We start from the raw sequence: 21,928 nt of genomic DNA, 5'->3' as shown, positions 1-21,928 counted from the left end.
GAAGAGTAAGAGTTGTCCCTGTGGGTCTTGGGGTGCCTAAGGCAGCATGGGATAGTAAGTGAAGTCCTGGAATTGGTCAGGCAGAACTGGGCTCAAATCATCCACTCACATTTACTGTGTGCCTTCTTCAAGTATTCATTAGTTACCATAACTATTCGATATGATTAACAGTCTTTGGCTCAAAGATAATTGTGGGAAAATACACAAAAGTACCTGGAATAAGATTTGATACACATCAATTTTCTATCAACATTACCACTCTTTAACTTTTCTTCCCAAATTCGAGATATTAAACTTGATCATCCCTTGTTCCCTGTCATTATTAGTACTTCAAGTTTTTCTTGTAGGGCATTGGTTCTGCACATGGATGGATTTCTTAGCCAATCCTAACTTTTCTTTTCCCAACTCCTATAGCTCAACTGACCAGCCACCAGTCCTGACCATGACCTGGAGAACACCTGGCAGAAACTTGGGAAAACACAACTGATGCTGGTAGAGCCTAATGCTAGCTAGCCTTGCTTGGTTCTATTTGGTAATATTTTATTGTGACCCTTTGTAGCAGATATTGTTGGCTAGCACATTCAACACACATTCCCAATCACCTTTATCCTTGCTTTCCTCTAGTGTGGAGGCAGGAAAGTATGTTACTCATTTGCCAGCCTCACTTCAAACTAGTGTATATTGACATCACTGTGGTCAATGAGATAAAGGCAGCCAGCTGCCACTGCCAAGAGAAGAGGCCTTTCAAGAAAAAAGAACCTTCCTGTATCTTTTACCCTTTCATTCTTGATTCTTCTAGCCTGGATCTTGAAGAGGATGCAGCCATCTTGTGACCAAGAGATAACAAACGTAATGTCAAAAAACTACCCACTAAAGAAAGCAAAGCAGAAAGGGCCCAGGTGTCCGAAAGCCTTGCTGAGCCACTGTGCTGGCCCTGGGCTTACTACCTCTAAAACTCTTATGAAACAAACCTACCCCTCATTTGTATGTGACACGACAAAACACATCCTTAACCAAAATACTTAGTCAAAGACATCTAACATTAATTTCCTCCTCATATTTTCTGCTATCAGCAAAATGTTTGTCTTGCTGAGGGCTCAATTAAAGCTTCTGAAATTTATACCAGCCAATGCTTTATTTTAGTACTATAACTGCTGTGAAGCTAGAATGTCACACTGATAGATACAGAAAAGATGTCAGCGCTCCTGATACTTTACCCATATCATGTCAAGTCTGGGACATGCCATGAAAAGAATGAGGTGCAGAAGCTTGCACTAGCATTGCTAATTTTTAACTGTTTGGGGAAATTTGCACTAAAAAGTTTACAACCAGCTCTCTCCTCTTGATGAGGAAAGATATCCTTATTGCGTATAGAAATCACAAAGGGGAAGATAAGAACTGTCACAGCTGTACAGCTCACTCTCAGAATGTATCTGCAGTTACAGCCCTGAGAACGGGATGCCTTTCAATCTCTCCTGAAAGGAAGTCTTGTGAAATGGAGCCAAAAGTCAATATCACCATTAACATCAGTGTAAGATTAACTCGGAATTTAAAGAGGCAAATAATGAATAACTCCACTTATATTTCAGGGGCAGGGGATCCCTGCTATTTGTTGAAAAAAGTGGCCTTTGGTCCTGAAAGAGCCTGTAAACCACCCAGGCTCCAGGTCTCTGTGGCTGGGTCCCTGTGGTAGTGGACTGAGCCCAAGAGAAGCCTCCTCCTCCAATGAGGACTGGGTTTTGTGGTGACAGGAGCTGGGAGAGGGCTCTACTTTATTAGATCATGAGATCAACACACTTAATGCTACCTTTTACCCCTTTTACCCCAGACTATACACATACACACATACATACTACAGAAGGTGGGGGTCAGTGACCCAGAATAATGCACAGGATCTTCCCCCAGAATCCATGCCCACAGGTGCCCCCTCAGCAGGGCTGCTTAGTCCAGTCAACCACCCTCTCTCTGACTCCTGAACTGCTCCTGCCCCAATCTGGAAAGCATCATTGAGTTTCTGCATCAATGGTCCTTTTCACTTCTCCCAGACTGTCTGCTATGCTCCAGCTGCTTTTGAGTTGATTATAGACTCACTGGCCTCCTGAAATATTAACTTTAAAAGATAAAAGCCACTCCAGGGGATACAATTCACATAAATGTAGTTTTATTGAGAAGTACTTCTAGGCTGTTAGAAACTTTAATGACATAAACCTTTCGATTTTAAGATTGTGAATTCCCTTTTCTTCAGCACAGAAGGCTTCATATTACATCTGGGCAGATGTGACTGTACCTCAGCAGGACTTTAACATATTTTCACAAGGTCATTGCCTTAGGAATGAAATGTAAAGTTCACAACCCCCAGAAATCTTTGAGAAATCTTAAGAGATGCTGCAGGGCTTGCTTAATATAAATGGCTCTGATCTCTCTCTACAAGTGCGGGTCATCTGATCACAGCTTCTAGGAGCCAACCGCAACTTCACACTAAGCCATCCATTACCTTGGACTCAAGGCAGCCAGATGTTTTCTCAGATTACATTCTGGTAGGAAGGGTGTGGGTTTGGGCACATTATATGTGTGTCCAGGCAGAAACCACTAGGATCCATCTGCAGAGGTCATCTGACCTCTCCCTTTGCCTTCCACACAGACATGGCTCCCCATCCCCACTCAAAACACATATTCTCTTCCTCACTCTCTTGGATCTCATCCCAGAGAAGGGAATCCAACATATTTTTTAAGTATACTTACTTCGTGGTTTATTGCTTCTCTAGCCCCATCTTTTTCCTTTTTAGGAGTCTAAGACTGACATTCTCTATTTTCTCATGAAATAGCCCTTTTCCCAAGTGCTGCACAGACAGTACTCTGGCTATCAGCATACTCAAGGTTTTCTCACCTCCTGCTCACTTCATCAACTCTCTTGCCCAAGCCACCTCCTCCCCTTCCCACTGCCACCTCAGGCTTCAGCCTGGCAGCCCAATGCATGGTGCCTCCCTCAACTCAGATGTAGGAAAGCAAGGCTAATTCTTGTGGAATTGCCTGGAGCAACATAGATGGCTAGGTCATGAGAGTCATGCATCTGTCCTGCTCCCAACATGGCCCAAAGGGAGCACACGGTTAGCAAGAGAAGCAGCATCTTTTATATGAAGGAGTGGGGCTTTCTGCTAAATGTTGCTGAAATCTAGGGATCCTCAGCTAAATTAATTTATAGCTATACAGTGTAAAAATAAAAGGAGCCACTTTAAAATGGAATTAAAGCTGCCATTCCAGAGGAACTGCCTTGCACATCTTATGCCTCAAACCTTTGGAATGTTAAAACAGGGCAAAATAAGCTTTACTCTAGGCCTAAAGCAATCTTATGTCCCAAAGAACTGTTTGCAAAAATAACAGGAAATCAGGCATTATGAATACCCAACTAATTAAAAATATTTAGATCTAGTGTTACCGATTTAGTTTATACACACCAATAGAAATGCCTTCTTTCTATTGATGTAATTGTTCCCCTTCCCTTTCTCATAAATACCCTTTGCCTTTGTCTCCTAACTGGAACAAAATTTAGGCTCCTGCCTGAATTAATGCTTCCCGAATGGCTAGTCTTTTTTTAATCTCAAATAAATGCTGTTGCCTTTCACTTCGGCCTTTTATTTTTAGGTTAAGAGCAGTGAGAGAACTCTAGATAGATTTACCTAGCTGAAGGTGTGTTAACATTCAGGGTAAAATGAGGCTCCAAGGCCTTAGAGACAGACTCATAAAATCTGGAACCACCAGGGTTGCCCTGGCACCTGCAGAGATGTGTTTATATTCTAAAAAGTTAGAAGGAGAACCCAGAATCCTTTCCATCCTATCTCCAAGCAACAAAGGTAGTATTCCCTCCTTCTAAGACAGAGGAAGCAACTGATTCTTTCTCCTGTGTATAAGCGAAGAAAATTCATTTTTTTCCAACCCTCACCTACGGAGTGTCTGACCATCCATGACGGAGATTTTTCCATCGGCTTTCAACACGTCGCCCCAGAGTAATCACTGGGCAAGGGGTGCTGATGCAGTTATAATTATTTACATAATTTTTTTATTATTGTGTAAATAATAACTAATCTGTCTCTGATATAGAACACCTCATGAGCATTTTGAGTAAAATTAATAAAGATGAATGTTAAAAGCCCAAGAGTATGGCAGCAAGGATGATGGGATCCTTTTGGTCACATCTTTTACTAGGGGGAGACAGATGAGAGCCCAAGGGCTGGTTAGCAGAATTTGAATATCCATGGGGACCAGTAGCAAATCTGTTAAAAGTATTGGGGAGTTTGTTAGCCAGGTATCAGGAGGCAAACTTGGAAAATGCAGCCCGAATGATACTTTTGGATTTTATTCTCTCCTGCAGTTGGGCCCAGAAATTCTTAAAGGTCGGCTTTATGTGAGGCAAGAGAAGCTTATGTTGCTCTTCCTTCCAGTGAGAGGAGAGTTAATTGAGCTCCCACAGCTCTTCATAGATCTACACTAGCACAGTCCTCATAAAGATGAAAGCTGTTTCTAACACCATGGTGATTTTAGCACATGGAATCGAGACGGCCTAGGTACACACTCTAGAGTGAAAGAGTGAGGCCTCTTTCACTGGCAGTCTGAGATGTCAGACTGGGGTTCTGTGCCTGGCCTGGACCCTGCGAGGGCCACAAAGATAATGAATTGCTAACATTTGTTGAGAGTTCACTGTTGCTGGGCACTCTTCTAAGTGCTTTACCTGTATCATTCCATTTAACCAACAACTCAATGTAGTTTTATTATCTAAGTTTTATAGAGAAGCAGAGACATGAAGAATTAAGTAAATTGCCACTGCCTCAGTCAGTAGCCTTAACAGGATTTGAAGCCAGGCAGTCTAGCCCCACAGTTGGATCCCTTGACCATTGATATTTACTGAGCACTAACTAGGCTCTGAAATCCCTCTTCCCCCTTCTTAAATATCAGCCCTGACGAGTGGCATCCAGGCCCCCTAAACAGTCCAAACAAAGGCTGGGTGAAAGGCCTTGCAGATCCCTTGGGATTAGGTGGAAGGCAGCCAGTGAAGCTGGGTTTGGCCTGACCTGGCTGAGATCTAGCCAGAATTAGCACCTTTTAGATATGGTCAATTAGGAAGGACTAGAGGCAGACGCCCTGCCTCTGCCCTGACAGAGATAAAAGAAGAAACATGACGTGTTTTCCAGTGCAGGAAATGCCTCTCGGTTCATGCCCATGGGGCAAGAAGGCCTAGCACCCGTCACTGCCCTGCCTGGCACCTGGCTTAGTATGGTTCTTGATCAATAGCTAAAGAAAAGGCCTTCAGCAATTCTGGGCAGAGTGCAGGCAGGAGAAGATAAGCCTTGAAAATACTTCTAACTCCAATTCCCTACTTCGCCAGCTTTGTTCCTTTTTGATCCTCTGTGTCCCTGTGCCTCTTGAGAATTTAAATGCTTCTTGGGGGGTTGGGGGGGCTCCCTTTTATCTGCTTCCTCATGTACCTGCATTGCTTACTCCTTGGTATCTGGAAGGCATTTGATTTCACAGAAGGCTTTCAAAGACTCCAGAAGTCAAAGGTCAAAATTTACATTTGTAACACACAGTCAGAAACAAAGAAGATTTAATAGATCTATTGTGTACCTACATCAGAAGACTAAATATTGTCAAGATGTGAAGTCTCCTGAAAATGAGCTATGGATTTAACACAATCCTAAAAAAACACTAGCAGGAATTTTTTCTTGTAGAAATTGAAAAACTAATTCTAAAGTTTATATGGAAAAGCAAAGGACCTATAATCACCAAAGCAAAAAGAAACAAAGTTAGAGGTTTTACAATACCTGATTTTAAGATTTACTATATAACTACAGTAATCAAGACAGTGGAGTATTGGTTAAAAAAAAAAGAGGTATATAGATCAAAGGAACAGAACAGAGTCCAGAAATAGACTAAAAGATATGTGGTCAACTGATATTCGACAAAGAACCAGGGTTATTTAATGAAGGACAGTCTTTTCAACAAATGGTTCTTGAAAAATTGGACATACATATGCAAAATATATATATATATGAGTTTCTACCCATAACTTACATCACATATAAAAATTTACATGAAGTGCATCATAGATCTAAATATAAATCTAAAAGTATAAAATTTTTAAAAGAAAGAACAAAAATCTCTGTGATCTTGATTAGGCAAAGAATTCTTACAATACAACAAACACAAACAATAAAGAAAAATGATTAATTATACTTCACTAAAATTAAAAACTTCTTTGCAAGACACTGGTAAAAATAATAGACAAGCCATGGACTGGGAGAAACTATTTATAAAACACATATCTAATAAAGAACTTGTATCTAAAATATATGAAGAATTATAATTCAATAAAGAGAAAAATCAATTTTTTTAAATGGGCAAAAGATTTTAACATCACTTCATCACAGAAGATACGAATAGTAGATAAGCACATGAAAAGATACTGAGCTCACTAGGAATTAGGGAAATACAGATTAAAACCATAATGAAATACATCTATCCACATATTAGAATAGCCAAAAATGATAAAATAAAATATAATATCAAATGCTTAAATGGAATACTCATACATTGCTGGTAGGAATGCAAAATGGTAGTCACTTTGGAAAACAGCTCTCTCATCTCACACCTAGGTATTTACCTGAGAGAAATAAAAACATACCCATGCTAAGACCTGTTAGTAAATGTTTACTGCAGCTTTATTTATAATCACTAAAAGCTGCAAGTAACCTAAATGTTCATCAACTGGGTGAATGGATGAACACACTGTAGAACATCTGCATGATGGGATGCCACTCAGCAACAAAAAGGGATGAATTACTGATAACACACACTGATGAAGCTCAAAAGCATTATCCAAAGTGAAAGACACCAGACACAAAAGGTGACATACTGTATGATTCATTTATGACATTCCAGAAAAGTCAAAATTATAGGGACAGAAATCAGATCAGTGGTAGCCAAAGACCAGGAGTGGAAGGACAGGATTGATTATAAAGGGTCACTAGGGAATTTGGGGGATGATAAAAATGTTCTGTATCTTAATTGTGGTAGTGAGGACACAACCATTTATGTTTGTCAAAACTTCGACTGCATATCTAAAAAAGATAAAACTTTCTGCATGAAAAATATACCTCACTAACTTCCCCCGACACACACACACAAAGCCAAACATTTCATTTTAAAAATATAATTTATAAGTAATTGCACTATGTAAGACTAATGGTAAATCTGTGTTGCCAGATCCTGCCATCAAGTGAATACAGTTATAACTGATGGTTTCAGACTTGGGGAGACAAAAGCTGTTTTGATTTAAAAACAAGGGACTTTCCAATCCTTAATTAACTGCTAAAGAAATGGTGCAGAGCCTTGCATCAACAAGAAGGGGATCATTTTGCACCTTTTTTTACCCAACAGATAAAATTTTTTAAAGTCAATTATCACATAATAAGCTTAATATTGCAAATGCTCTTGGGCAAGCACTTCGTTTCCTCATTCATAAAAAGGTAGCTGATCTAAAGAGTTCTCTGGATTGTAAAAGCTTAAAGTCTGATCTCCCTCTTAGTACAGTTTAATTGAACCTCTGGGCAGCCTCTGAAAGTCCTCTAATCTATGAAACTTGTGAACTCGAAGGAAGTCAAACTCTACCCCTACCTGACACCTCCACTGTATGTGCATGTACCACCCTACCCCCATGTGTTGGAGCAGGCAAGCATGGTAACTGTCATTTGGAAAGGGAGGGCTGCAGGATCAGGGCGCTGCCCCAGGTCACATGATTAATACTCGTCAAACAGACCAGACTCTGTCTATACTGTTCCCCATAGCCCAATACCACCCTCCATCCTCCAACAAACTTACCTCCCTGGGGGAGGGGCACTTTGGCAGTTTTTACTTTGTCTCTCTCTATCCCACCATCACCGAAATAGTGACCCTCTGTAGGGCAGGCCTCTGGGCCCGCTCTATGAGCCGATAAAACTCCTTCCACAGGAAGATACTTCATGGGAACAGGTCTAAGTTCATTCTTTCACATGTAAATATCCAGTTTTCCTTGCACTATTTGTTGAAATTATCCTTTCCCCACTTTGTATTCTTGGCACCTTTAACAAAAATCAGTTGACTGTATATGTGTGAGTTTATTTCTGGGCTTTCTATTCTGTTACATTGTTGTATAAATCTGTATGCCAGCACCATACTGTTTTAATTACCATAGCTTTGTAACATATTAAAATCAGGAAGTGAGATGCCTCCAGCTTTGTTTTCTTGTTCAAGATTGTTTTGGATATTCAGGGTCCTCTGTGATCTCATACAAATTTTAGAGATGTTTTTTCTGTTTCTGTAAAAAATGCCACTGAGATTTTCATAGAGATTGCATTGAATCTATCGATCACTTTGGATAGCACGGACATTTTAAAAATACTAAGTCTTCCGATCCATAAACGCAAAATAAAAGTACTTTAATGTTAACTAAATTAACATAAGAAGGGCCATATATGAAAAGCTTACAGCTAACATAATCAATGGGGAAAAACTGAAAGCATTTCCTCTAAGATCAGGAACAAAACAAAGATGCCCACCCTCACCACTTCTATTCGACATAGTCCTGGAAATCCTAGGCAGAGCAATTAGCAAGAAAAAGAAATAAAAGACATCCAAATTGGAAAGGAAGAAGTAAAATTATCTATTTACAGATGATATGATTATGTATGTAGAAAACCCTAAAGACTCCACAAAAACAAAAACAACAACAACAAAAAAACCTGTTAACTAATCAACAAATTCAGTAAAGTTGCAGGATGCAAAATCAACATGCAAAAATCAGTTGCATTTTAATACACTAATGAAGAACTATCTAAAATAGAAATTAAGAAAAAAATCCCATTTATAATAGTATCAAAAAGAATAAAATCCTTTGGTATAAATTTTAACTGATTGAAAGACTTGTACACTGAAAACTATAAAACATTGATGAAAGATAAAGAAGACATAACAAGTAAATGGAATGACATCTTGGTGCTTGTACTTTGTACTTTTCAAAGTGTTTTCACAGATAGTATCTTATCTGAGCCTGATGCCAACTCTATGAAGTAGAAAGAGCAGACAGAATGCTCACCAACAGACGAGGCAACCAAGGCCCCAAGAGGATTAGATGAGAAGCTGGTCACTCACGGCTGATTAGTGACAAAGGATTAGATCCTGGGTGTCCTGTAAAGCCATTGGGCTCTTTCTATGGCCTTACTCAGATGACAGACCACCACTAAACCAACGGCATAACTGCAGTAGGTCCACAGGGGTTATATAACCCCTGAAAGGCACCATCACTGAGGCGACAATTCAGCGGAAGAAAATGCACCAATAAGTCTGGGAAATATTTACCATGTATCATGTTAAACAGGATTATACATGTAATCACATATACATGTGTACTCTACTGCTTAAAACTCTTTAATCGGCCTAGGCTCAAATCCAACCTCAGTATAGCAGTCAAGGCCAGTCCCAGGCCAGTCCTGCTCCAGGCCCTTCCTGCCATTGCCTACCTCCCACTCCATTCTCAGCCGCTTATGGTTCCCTATGTGGGCCATGTCCTGCCATGTCTTGTGTCACATATCGTCCCCCTCTGCTTAAAATGTACTTCTCATCAAGCTAACATCTACTTATTCTTCCCATCTTAGTTTAAGTATCGCTTCCTTCAAGAAGTCCTTCCTGCAAACACATGCACGCGAGCGTGCGCACGCACACGCACGCACGCACAGGATTCTTGGTTAGCTGTGCTTCTATTGCTCCCTATGACTCTGTATCATTTATTTGTCCATCTGACTCCCTAGACTATAAGCTCCTTGAGGTCAGGGCATGAGCCTTTTGGCCCTCCGTATTGACCACTGCAGGACCAGGCACACAGTAAATGCATACCGAGCAAATGATTATGTGAGCAAGGGAGGCCCAGCATGCTATGGTTGCATCAACAGCTCTGATACTTCGGATGCTTCTCAAAGGGGGAAGAGTATCAGAGAATCAGGATATCTGGGCAAGACTAAAAGGAAGGTACAACTCTCCTGTTTGTGGAAAATATCTTAAGCAACTTCAATGTGAGCTTTTGTCTGTTCTTCCCTAGGCCTCTTGACAGAGGTGAATGAGGGACTGATCTAGCCACAGACTAGTGCCAAGCCAGAAGTTGGGAAGTTTCGGCCAGTCAATTGCTCATAGCTGAAGACCCAGGGGTCCAGAGAAGTGAGCTAACTGACTTGAAGACTCCCAGCAACTTAGCAACAGGGTTAGTTCCACGCTCAGGCACTGCAATCCCAGTTCAGGGCTCTTTCCACGGCACCAGGAACCCTCCGGGATCTGAGTTCAGGCACTGGATAACAACCAACTATAGACTTGACCAGCACCTAAGAGTCTGGGATACAACAGGAAGGACAGGACAAAAGGACAGACTGAGATCTTGAACGTAAATATGTGCCAAGCTACCAATAATAAACACAGGCCCCAGAGGAGATGGACTAGCTAGAGAACAAAATCCAGAGGTACGTTTTCTACTCCCTCCATGCTAGAGATGCCGCATATTTGTTATTTCCCTGACTTTGACTCTGGACAAGACATAGGCTGAGTGTTCTTGGGTCCCTTATCTTCAAAACTACCTGCAAGGAGTTATTATATTCTCATTTGTACCATAAAGACAATTGAGCTGAGAGGAGTTAAGTAACTATCTCGAGGTCACATAGCTTGTAAGTGGCAGGAAAAGAATCTGAATGAGTTTTCTCCACTAACCAGAGAGCTTCTCCATGATCTGGAAACTTTAAATTACAGCTTTTAGTGACTCTTCAAGTCTTGGTTTTGCTGTCTGCAATTGAAAATAATTTTACACAGGTATTGTTCAGCAGTAATACACATGAGATTCACAAAAATACTTAAAAGGTTCAGTGCATGGTACATTGAGAAAAGAAAGATGACCATGTTTAAAAACAAACAAACGAATAGCCTGGGATTGACCAACAAACTTGCTTTTCCATGAAGGGCAACATGCTCCCAACACCAGCTGGGAATCTCTAAACACAAGTGATGGGAGACTCTACTAATGGCAGGCATGGGGGGAAACCAAAGAACACCCAACTCGGGCACGCAGGAGAGGGAACAGCATACAAAAACAGCCTATGCGAGAGCCCAGCTTGTTCAGAGATAGCATCCAAGTTTGGCTGAAGGGAAGTGTGATGGTGAATCTTACATGTCAACTTGGATAAGCTACAGCCTGCTTTTCAATCAAACACTAATCCAGGCATTGTTACAAAGCTATGTTACAGATGTGATTAAAGTCTATAATCAGTTGACTTTAAGTAAGGAAGATTATGGGGATCATTTGAGGTCTTGCCTGCCAGCATGTCATCAGTTTGGCTCAAATAAACTCTTATACAAATTTTTTTTTGGGGGGGGGAGTAAGGGAGATTATTTTACATAATCTAGGTTTCAATAAATTGAAAGGCCTTAGGAGCAGAACTGAAGAAATTCCACTTATACATAGCAGCTTTGGCTTGTGTCCAAGGTTTCCAGCCTGCCCTTCGTGATGGAAAGACCTAGAGAGTTCAGATTCGCTTGCTGGCCCCCACAATCACACAGAGCCAATTCCTTGTCATCTATTTCATACTGGTTCTATTTCTCTGATTGAACCCTGATGATACAGGAAGGCAGGCACCTTTCAGAAAGTGAGGAGAAAAAGGAGGCTTAGGCTGGAATTGGGTTAGAGAGCCTTGCAGTGTACATTAAAAACTAAGGGGAGCAGCAGAAGAGATCTGAGTAGATAAGGAGCAGAATTCAATCTGCATTTTAGATGTTCTGAGTCAGTCTACCTGGAGGATGGAGAATGAATTAGAGTGCACAAGGCCACACAGAAGGTGGCACTGCAAAAAGGGAGGACGCTGGAGCCATAATTCAGGTAGGAAATGGTGAGACCTTGGGTGAACAAAGGCCTATCAGTGGAAACAGAGAAAAAAGGATGAGTTTGAGAAACACTGAGGAATTAAGCCTCATGGAATTTGGTTACCTACTGCCTAGGGCATGAAGGTGAGGGCAAAGGAATCCAAACTGATTTCCATGTTAATGGCTCTTTTCATCCCACTGGACCTCAATATTACATGGCGGCAACTAGAGGTGTCATCTCTTATCCACCAGCTGCTAAATCAAAACATGGAGCCAGGGACACTCATTAACTACCCAGATGCTATGTACAGATCATCCATTTAATAAACAACATGTCTTGAAGACACCTGTTGTGAGCCCTTTGGCTCTTTCAGACAGAACCCTTCAGCTGCCCATGCACAGAATAAGGTAAAAGGCAACATCTGACAGAACAAAGCCAGAAAAACATGGTTGGAAAGATCCTGGGTGAGAAAGAAAGAGGGCACGTTCAGAGCAGCTGTTTCTGCCATTTTCTGGGCCTTGGAGTAGACCAAAGGCATGTGGGAATCTGATAGCCTCTTGGGGAGTGTGAGTGTCGGGGTACTGGCTGGTGAAAAATACCAGAGCCCTTACAAGAACCCTGGGAAGACTGGTGGTAAACAGAGAAAAAAGCAAGAAACCCAAACAACACCAGCCACATCACAGCCTTCATTTTGTTTCCTGTCTGCAAAGTGGACAGAATTATTCCATCTTATCACCTAATAGAACAAAAAGGATAATCAAGCTAGAAATGATGGGGGAGATACCGAGATCTGTCTAGAAGGAAGAGGTGGAACAAAAGCATTTGTTTTTGGTGGCTATCTAAATGATCTCGTCATGACCATTAGTTTCTCTTTGGGCTACACATCTCTCATCAACAAAATGACATTTTTTTTTTCATTTTTATTATTTTTTTTTGACATTTAATATTATTTTATATTAGTTTCAGGTGTACAGCATAGTGGTTAGACATTTATATAATTTGCGAAGTGATCCCCACAATTAGTCTAGTACTCACAGAACTATAGTTATATTACAATATAATTGGCTATATTTCCTATGCTATAACAGAATGACATTTTAGAAGAGGAGAAAAGATAGGAATTAAAAACATTCATTGGGGTTTTGCTTCCAGTAATGGTAAATGAGATCCTATTAGACCAAACCTCTTGAAAATAACAAGTACAACTTTGGACAAAATATAAAAACCTTTATACCTGAAGGTACTGAAAAGCAACCAAAACCAGGTAGAAAATGGAGGGGAGGTCCTCTTTAAAGGAAATGGCAGTGGATAACTTTCTCATTTTTTACATCTCTTCACCTAAAGGCAGGCCCCACTAAAAGCCAGGCCAGGAAGCTAAAACTTTGGTAGAAACCCACAGTCTTATTGACTTAAAGAATCTAAGGACGCAGTTTGGGGTAGCTATAATAGCAGGAAAGTGATGATGGAAAGGACTGAGTCACAGAGGTGGAATCCCAAATTTTGCATATAAACTCATACTGACACTGTAGCTGAACTATGAACTATACATGCACAGGGCACAAGCAGTTCGCCTTCAGAGATTTTTAGCTGCCATACTGCAGGGGAGATAGAGTTCAGAGTTTTGAGTCTAGCCAAATTAATTACCTAATAAAAAAAATCAACATCTACCAAAGAACACAACAATCCAGAGTCTCTACAATGTATCACTCAATGTCACAGATACAATCCATAGCACTAGCCAATATAGAAACAGGAAAATGTGACCCATTAAAAAGAAAAGGCATCCAATGAGATGACTGAGATGTTAGAATTATAAGGATTTTAAAGAAGCTAGTATAACCATGCTGAAAGATAAAATAAGAAAATATGCTTGTAATGAATAAACAAATTGGAAATCTTACCAGCGAAATAAATTATTTAAAAATAACCAAACAGGATCTACCCAAAAATAAAAATATATGTCCATATACAGATTTGCCCAGGGATGTTCACAGTAGCATTACTCATAGTGCCCCCAAAGTAAAAACAACCCCCAAAATCATCCACTGATAAATGGATAAGCAAAAGGTATATATCCACACAATAATTATTCACCATAAAAATGAATAAAGTACTAATACATGATACAACACGGATGAACCTTGAAAACATTACGCTAAGTGAACAATACCAGGCACAAAAGACTACATGTATATGTATATTCCATGTATATGAAACATTTAAAATAGGCAAATTCATAGAGACAGAGGTAGATTAGTGGTTGGCAGGGACTGTGTTGAGGAGAATAGGAAGAGATTGCTACTGGGTACAGAGTTTCTTTTGGGGGTTATGAAAATTTTCTGGAATGGACAAGATAATGGCGATGATTGGACAACATTGTGAATATCCTAAAACCCACTGAATTGTGCATTTAAAAATGGTTAATTTTATGTTATGTGAATTACATCTCAATTTTTATCTATTAAGCCACCTACCCTATGTCTTTTGACTAAAGCATTTAGCCCATTTTCATCTAAAGGGATTATTGATAGGTACATAGTTATTATTCATATTTATGATCTTCTCGCGCCTCACCCCCCCCACACACACCCATCTTAAAGAAGTCCCTTTAACATTTCTTGTACTACTGGTATGGTGGTGATGAACTCCTTTAGCTTTTTCTTATCTGAGAAGCTCTTTATTTGTTCTTCAATTCTAAATGATAGCTTAGGTAGAGAAGTCTTAGTTGTAGGTCCTTGCTTTTCATCACTGAATATTTTGTGCCAGTCCTTTTCCACCTACAAATTTCTGTTGAGAAATCAGCTGACAGTCTTAAGGGAGCTTTCTTATAGGTAACTAACTGCTTTTATCTTCCTGCTTTTGAGATTCTCTGTCTTTAACCTTTGGCATTTTAATTATAATGTGTCTTGGTGGGGGCCTCTTTTGGTTCATCTTGTTTGGAACTCTTTCCAGGAGTGCCCTTGTATGTGCCCTCCTTGATTGCTGTTGGCATATCAGTGGGTTGGACTGACCCTCAGGCTGACTCAGGTTGTGAGGATTGGCCATGACCATATGAGCTACTGTGCAGGGACTGACCTCACAGAGTAGGATTCAGCCCAGTGGGCTTTCATGCCTGTGGAGACCACCCTTTGGGTGTTATATCTCACTTTTTAAAAAGGTAAAAAACATGGGAAACTGGGTGATGAATACAGAACTCATATATAAATATATCTGTAACTTTTCTATAAACCTCATTTATTCCAAAGTACAGTTTATTTTAATATAATTTCATTTATAATAGCATCCAAAAACAACGTTCTTAGAAACATAAGTTTAACAAAAGATATTCAAGATCTGTACACTTAAAAGTACATTAAGAATGCTCAAAATAACAGAGAGATATACCATATTCATGGATTATTAAGATGTCAGTTGTCCCTTAATTAGGGTGATCAATTGCCCCAGCTTACCTGGAACTAAGGGGGCTCCAAGATGGCAAGACTATCATTTCTAAAACCAAGTCAGTCTCCAGCAAACCAAGATGTGTTTCTCATCTAACTTCAAACTGGTGTATTATTTCAACACAATCCCAAGCAAAATCCCAGGTGGATTTTTTTTTTTTTAAGAAAGTGACAAGCTGATTCTAAAATGTATGTGGAAAAACAAAGAACCTAGAGTAACCAAAACAATTTTAAGGAAGAATCGAAGTTGGAAGACTCACAATATCTAATTTCAAATCTTACTATGAAGTACAATAAGATAGTATGAAACTGATAAAAGGATAGACTCAACATCAATGGAAATAAATCCTTACAAATAGTCGATTGATTTTCAACGAAGTTGCAAAGGCAATTCAATGAGAAAGGCTAGTCTTCTCAACAACTTGTCCTTGATCAATTGGACACCCATATGCAAAACAAAAACAAAAACAAAATCCTTAACCTATACCTCATATCATTCACAAAAATTAACTCAAAATGGATCATAGACCTAAATGTATAACCATAAAACTTCCAGAATAAAACACAGGAGAAAATACTGGGCTAGGCAAAATTTCTTTATAGAAAAAGCAGACGTACAAACCATAAAGTAGAAAAATCGATAAATTAGACTTGATCAATATTTAAAACTTCTCTCCAAAAGATACCACTGAAAAACAAAATAGGCAAGCCACAGGCTAGACCGAAGTCACAAAGCATATCTTCAACAAAGGACTGATATTTAGAATGTATTAAAAAAAAATTCAACAATAAAAAATAATAGAGACAATACAATTTTTAAAAAGTCAAAGATTTGGACATACTTCACAATGCAAATTGATAAACACATCAGTCATTAGGGGAATACAAATAAAACTATAAGATACCACTAGATACCACCAGAATAGCTAAAATTAGTAAGATAACACTGAATGTTGGCAAAGATGTGTAGCAAACAGAACTGACTACTTTGCTGGTAGGAGTGAAAAATGGTACAACTTTGGAAAAAGGTTCCATAAAATTAAACAAAAGCAAGTCAGTGAGTCAGCAATTTCTCTCCTACGTAGGGATCCAAGAGAAATAGAATTAAAAAAAAAAACTTGTACATATTCACAGAAGCTTTATTCACAATAGCCATGAATTGGAAACAAGGGAAAATAGATAAACTGTAGCATATTCATAAAATGGAATTCTACCCAGCAATAAAAAGAATATAAGAGAGATGAACTTAGGAATATTAAGCTGAGTTAAAAAATCCTCACACAAAAGAGTACTTACTAATGATTCTATTTACATTAAGTTCTTGAACAGGCAAAATTAATTTATGGTTAAAAAGATTAGAGTGGTTGGGATGGGGGAGAGCTGAGGGTAGGAGAAGAGGTCACTGGGAAGGGGCAAGAGGAAACTTTCTGGGGGTAATGGTAATGTTCTAAATCCTGTTAGGGATTTGGGTTACACTCATTTATGTATTTGAAAAATGTTTCAAATGCTACACTTATGATTTCTGAATTTCACTTAATGTAAATGTCACCTTAAAAATTCCATTGTCGACAACAACAAAAAAATCCATTGGCTACCAAAACCTACAAGATGCCCCACCATCATTCAAAGCAGGAACTCAAAAACAAGGCAGAAGAGGATTTGGGCCACTCCCTGTCTTCACCATCTCTACGTACTCCTCTATGACATTGCCTAAATCACAGGATAAGTCAGAACATTTCAGATGTTTGCCTAACTCTTGTACCACCAGGCACTGGTACCCTAGATTCTGAAAGCATTTATGTGTAGCATAAATTAGTGACTAGCCTCTACTCTGCTAGGGCATTTGAAATTTTACCATGATATCTCTCTGTACTCAGATGTTTCAGGGAGCAGACAGGTGGGACATGAGATGTGAGAAGATTCTCACATTACCTCCCCTTCACCACCCTGACTTGCCCAATCTAGTACCCACCCCACAAAGCACACACCAGGGAACTCTTGCCCAACTAAATCAGAGGCAGAACCTGCAGAGCCCACACCTGTCACCATGGGATGGAGAAGACTGTGAACCAGCCAGCTTCCAGAACATAGCCTCCCACCCAGCTATTCCCTCTTAACTTGATATGGAGGAAACAAGTTGATTCCATTTTCTCCTTGAGATAATGCAACTAGGAATGAAAGATGCATTAAAACACAGAAACACCTAGAACATTACCTGGCACATAACTGAATTAATGAAGCAGATATTTTTTTAAAAACCACAGGCATTCTTATTTAATGAGAAAAGATGGTAGGCTATACTGGGGGTGAAAGAGTAGGGATACTTCAGCTATTAATTTCAGGAGAAGGGAACAAAGTTGTTTGGCCAAGTGGCCTTCCCTCCCTTACCCCAGGAAGCCATCATTAATTTTTAACCTCCCCAGCAAGGGTGGTTCCAGAGTAACAACTGATTCACCCAAATAAATACAGGTGTTCTCCCTCCTCTACCACCTGCAGTGGCTCAGCTAGGGAAACAGATGTCTCCCTCTAGCTTCCAGAGCTCACCCCTTTCATCTGTTAATGTCATTTGCTAATTTAAAAAGAAAACACTTGAGGACTGAAGCACAAAAGAAGAGTTAGCTCCTGGTTATCATGCCAAAGATCCTATGTCCCTCTTCAGGGAAATGCTCTAGTAACTATTTTTCTCAACAAGGGGAAGCTGAGGTAGAAAAAGTAAAGAGGGAAAGAAAAGGCACAGAGCATGAAGAAAACACTCCTGTCTGCCAGCCTTAAATTCAGATCTGCATCTGGGGCTCAGGTCACTTCTGCTGGCTTGGCAAGGGCACTCCATCATCATAACTTAGGAGGTCCCATGAGCCCCAGGTCCAGAAGCCCAGGACAAGAGCCCATGGGAGCACAGTGGGTTTATAAAGCTCATGGCCATCCCTCTCAGCATTTTTTCTGAGCTGGCTGGCAATAATCCCTCTGCCCAAATACTTTTATGTAGAAATGAACCTTTAAAAACAACCAAAAAAACAACAAAGTGACCAAATTGGTTTGACCAAATTGATGATTTGTATCTTTTTGTAGCATTTTGCCCATTTCCACAAAGTAACAGTAAGAATGGAGATGGAGCAGCACCTGCAATAGTGCGCAGCTGTTCTTCCCTTGCTTCCCTGGAAGCCCATTTTAGCTTCTGGAAACCAATGCTGCCAGATTCCGGAAAGCAAGGAGACTAAACTGCCAATTCCTTTGAGGGAAAGCAGCTCCTACTGCTTTCACCACCTTCTGGGACTCTGAGATGGCCCAAGAGCTGTCTTCATGCTTCCTCTCCTCTGACCTGATTCAAGGACCCCAAGTTAAACTAGTAGTTAGCCATTCTATTCAAAACAGCTCCCATCCTCGTGTGCATCCATTGCGTCGAATAAGATCTTTCCCCACTTGCTCCTCACAATATCCTAATAAGTGGTTTTGTACAAATTCCAGCTAAATGTACAAATTCTTATCAAGAGTCTATTAAATCTACGGCCATGCCACCCTGAACATGCCCGATCTAGTCTGATCTCAGGTCAGGCCTGGTTAGTACTTGGATGGGAGATCACTTGGAATACCAGGTGCTGTAGTTGTTAAAACAAAACAAAACAAAAACTCTATTAAAAACCTCAAAATCATTCCTGCCAAGAGACCCAAGTCAGGGGTGATGACCCAGCATAGTACTGCACACACCGCGTAATGTCCATTGCATCCCAAGTTGTGCAATGAGGGTGGAGAATTAGAGCACCTGGGGACGTGTTCACTTTACCCACTGCATCTTTCAGATGGCAGCAAACAAGACCAACCCAGGAACCAGCATTCACCACTGCTTGCGGGACCCCAGGTAGTGGCATCATGGCTGCCTCTGACTTGGCACAAGCCCTCTCTATTTCACCGTCAGGTCTAGACCCCCAACTCCACCCACCCACTTTCTGCAATATACTCCACGTTCACCCTTTGAAAGAGGGTGGGGGAACCAGAGAATGCAACCACTAATTCAAACCAGAAAAACCCAGGTCACAGAACTGAAAAGAGTTTTTCATCCAGCCTGTCTGAAAGACCCTTTCCCCCTGTGAGAATTTTGGCTTCCAGAGGCAAAAACCTATTTTCTTCACTCACTTCTGCATGTAAAAGGAGATGCAACCTGTTTATGTGGCTTTGCGAATAAGCTCTTTTTTGCTCTTAAAGGAAGAAAAGTTGGGGAGGGGGGGATACAAACAGAATGGGAATGCATGGAGGTGAAAAGGCAAGGTTTAAAACCACACTAGCCTAGGATGTAGGGACATCTCTGAGAAGATGATACAAAATATCGAGTGCCTCTTGCTACTGTTTCTTTCCTGAGGACTAAAACGTTTGGGGTTTTTTTGTGTGTGTGTGGTTTTTTTTTGTTTTTTTTTTGTTTTTGTTTTTTTGCTGTGAGGAGGAAGAAGAGGAGGAGACGGGGAGGAGAGAGGGGAGAGGGAGCAGGAGCAGGATTTATGGACCGAGACAGAGAGGGGTTCCTCGAAGTCAAAATGCAGGGCTGGAACAACTGGGGACTGGTCAACAGCACACCATCAAATCGTCATCATAACCCCACATAAATGCAGACAGACAGAATCAGGCTGTTACAGGGAGCTGACAGCCTCCCTGAATTTAGTTGCCGGTGCCAGAGACCACTCACTCAATGTGGGCTGCGGTTTAGTTTCTCAAATGAAGCTATTTTACGCAGGCAAAAAGCTGCTGTCTGTCTTCAAACAAATGGGCTCTCTGAAAAGACTGGGAAGGAGGAATTCTCTCTTTAGCTAATGGGATGCGTTATGTCCAGAGTGCCATTTGTCATTTCTTTTTCCCAGCAGTTAACGACTCCAAACCATCCACTAGGTCCTGATCCAAGACCACCACTCCATTCAGTACAGTAGGACATGAAAACTAGACTTTTGTCTGCTCCAATTAAAAAAGGGGGGTGGGGGCAGCGAGTTCAGAATCGGTAGATTCTGGCCAAGCCCTGGTGCACCCCTCCTAAGCGCGCTCCTGTAGTACAGAGACAGAGGCCCCTGTCTCCTGACCGCAGCTCTGGTTCCCGGGGCACAAAGCCTTTCTCCCCAAAGCACTTTTCTAAGTAGAAAGTTCCTTCTGCCAGGAACCTGTGCGCTCCACTAGCTGAAAGAGTTGAGGAATGGAGCTATCCTAGAGTTGGCCCAGGGCAGCGGTGAAGCGTACCTTGGGGGCCAAAGCAGCTGTGTCCCAGCAGAAGGGAACGTCGGGTGGACGGCCCTCTCCAGTCACCCGGCCTGTCCTCCCAACCCCGCACTCACCTACTGCCCTGATGCGGAAGCCGCGGGGCGGACGCAGCGCCCGGCGGCACCAGGCGTCGCGCAGCACCTGCAGGCTGGCGGGAGGCGCGTGCACCAGCAGCACCCCGCACCTCAGCCAGCCCTGGAAGGCCAGCCGCGAGGCGGCGCGCGCCAGCCGCGAGTTCCAGAAGCAGCGCGCGTTGGCGCGGCGGAAGGCGCGGAACACCGCGCGCCCGCCGGGCTCCTCCGCGTCGCTCGGCGCCTCCAGCCTGCATAACACCAGCGCCAGCGAGCCCGGCGCCAGCTGCACCGGTCGGGCCATGTTGCGCGGGCGGCGGGGACCCGCAGTCTAGCACATCGGCGGGCGCGGGGGCCGCTCAGCACTGGCGGCTGGGGCACCTCTCGCCGGACGGGAGGGATCGGCTTACTGCGCGCTGCGCCCGCTGCCGGGGGAACGGGGCTCCGGGGGCGGGGTCAGCTGTGCTCCGCAGGGCAGGGGTGGGGCGGGACGCGCGGCTCCGGGCTGGCCGCTGCCCTCACCCGCGCGACGCCCAACAGGGGTTTCCCAGTGCCGAGTTACCTGATCAGCCTCCACACCCAGCCAGGGCTCCGCTCTCCCTGCCTCGCTCCGGGCGTCTCACTTCACTTCTCAGCTCCCGCCAGCCCGGAGCTCCCCTTGCCCGGATGGGCCCGCACTGGGCTTTTCCAAGTCCTAGGCGAGCCCCGCGGTCCCCGGAGAGCCAAGCCGCCTCTGACCGCGGTGCCAGCGGCACGGCCAGTGGTCCCCAAAACCGAGAGGGCCAGTGTGACCGCCGTCGCATTGGCTTTGTGGTAGCTCCCAGTGAGAGAGGCCACAAGGGACAGCCTGGGGGTATCGTGGACATCGTTCGGGCCGAGAATCAGAGACCCAAATTCGAGTCTCAGTTAACCGCTAACCTATTTCTCCAATTTACTTACTCTCTCTCTCTCTGAGCCTCAGTTTACTGTCTGTAAAATGAGTTGGGACTGTGTTCTAAGGGTCTTTTCATCAGTGGGTTTCTGATATTCTAATATCTGTTCCCGCTCCTGGAACACTTAAGTAATAAGAGAAGTAAAGTATTCCAGAGATGCCACCGACTGGGAGGGTGCCCTGATGAAATCTGTGGGCTTCAGCCCTGCGTTGGATCTGGGAATCTGAAAAGACTGGGGCATCAACTTGCCCCAGGAGTGAAGGGAGAGGCGCTTGTGATTTACCACAGCACTGTAGCCAATGTCTCAGAGCACTGAGGGACAGACCA

General features: G+C 42.2%; 1 protein-coding gene across 2 annotated transcripts in view; it reads right to left on the bottom strand.

Moving 5' to 3' along the window:
* STOX1 (storkhead box 1) overlaps window positions 1-21,103 on the bottom strand; it is a 38,929-nt gene extending 17,826 nt beyond the window's left edge. Inside the window, exon 1 of one of the 2 annotated variants that reach the window (XM_039871973.1) lies at window positions 20,673-21,103. In XM_039871973.1, the coding sequence (XP_039727907.1) occupies window positions 20,673-20,973 (301 nt within the window). In that variant the 5' untranslated portion in view covers window positions 20,974-21,103. The remainder of the gene's footprint in view (window positions 1-20,672) is intronic. The other variant, XM_039871972.1, reaches the window with a different exon arrangement.
* Window positions 21,104-21,928: the final 825 nt, after the last annotated feature.

Source organism: Pteropus medius, unplaced genomic scaffold (assembly GCF_902729225.1).
Source record: "Pteropus medius unplaced genomic scaffold, Ma_sr-lr_union100, whole genome shotgun sequence".
Taxonomy (NCBI): Eukaryota; Metazoa; Chordata; class Mammalia; order Chiroptera; family Pteropodidae; genus Pteropus; species Pteropus medius.
This window is presented reverse-complemented; position numbering and strand designations above follow the sequence as displayed.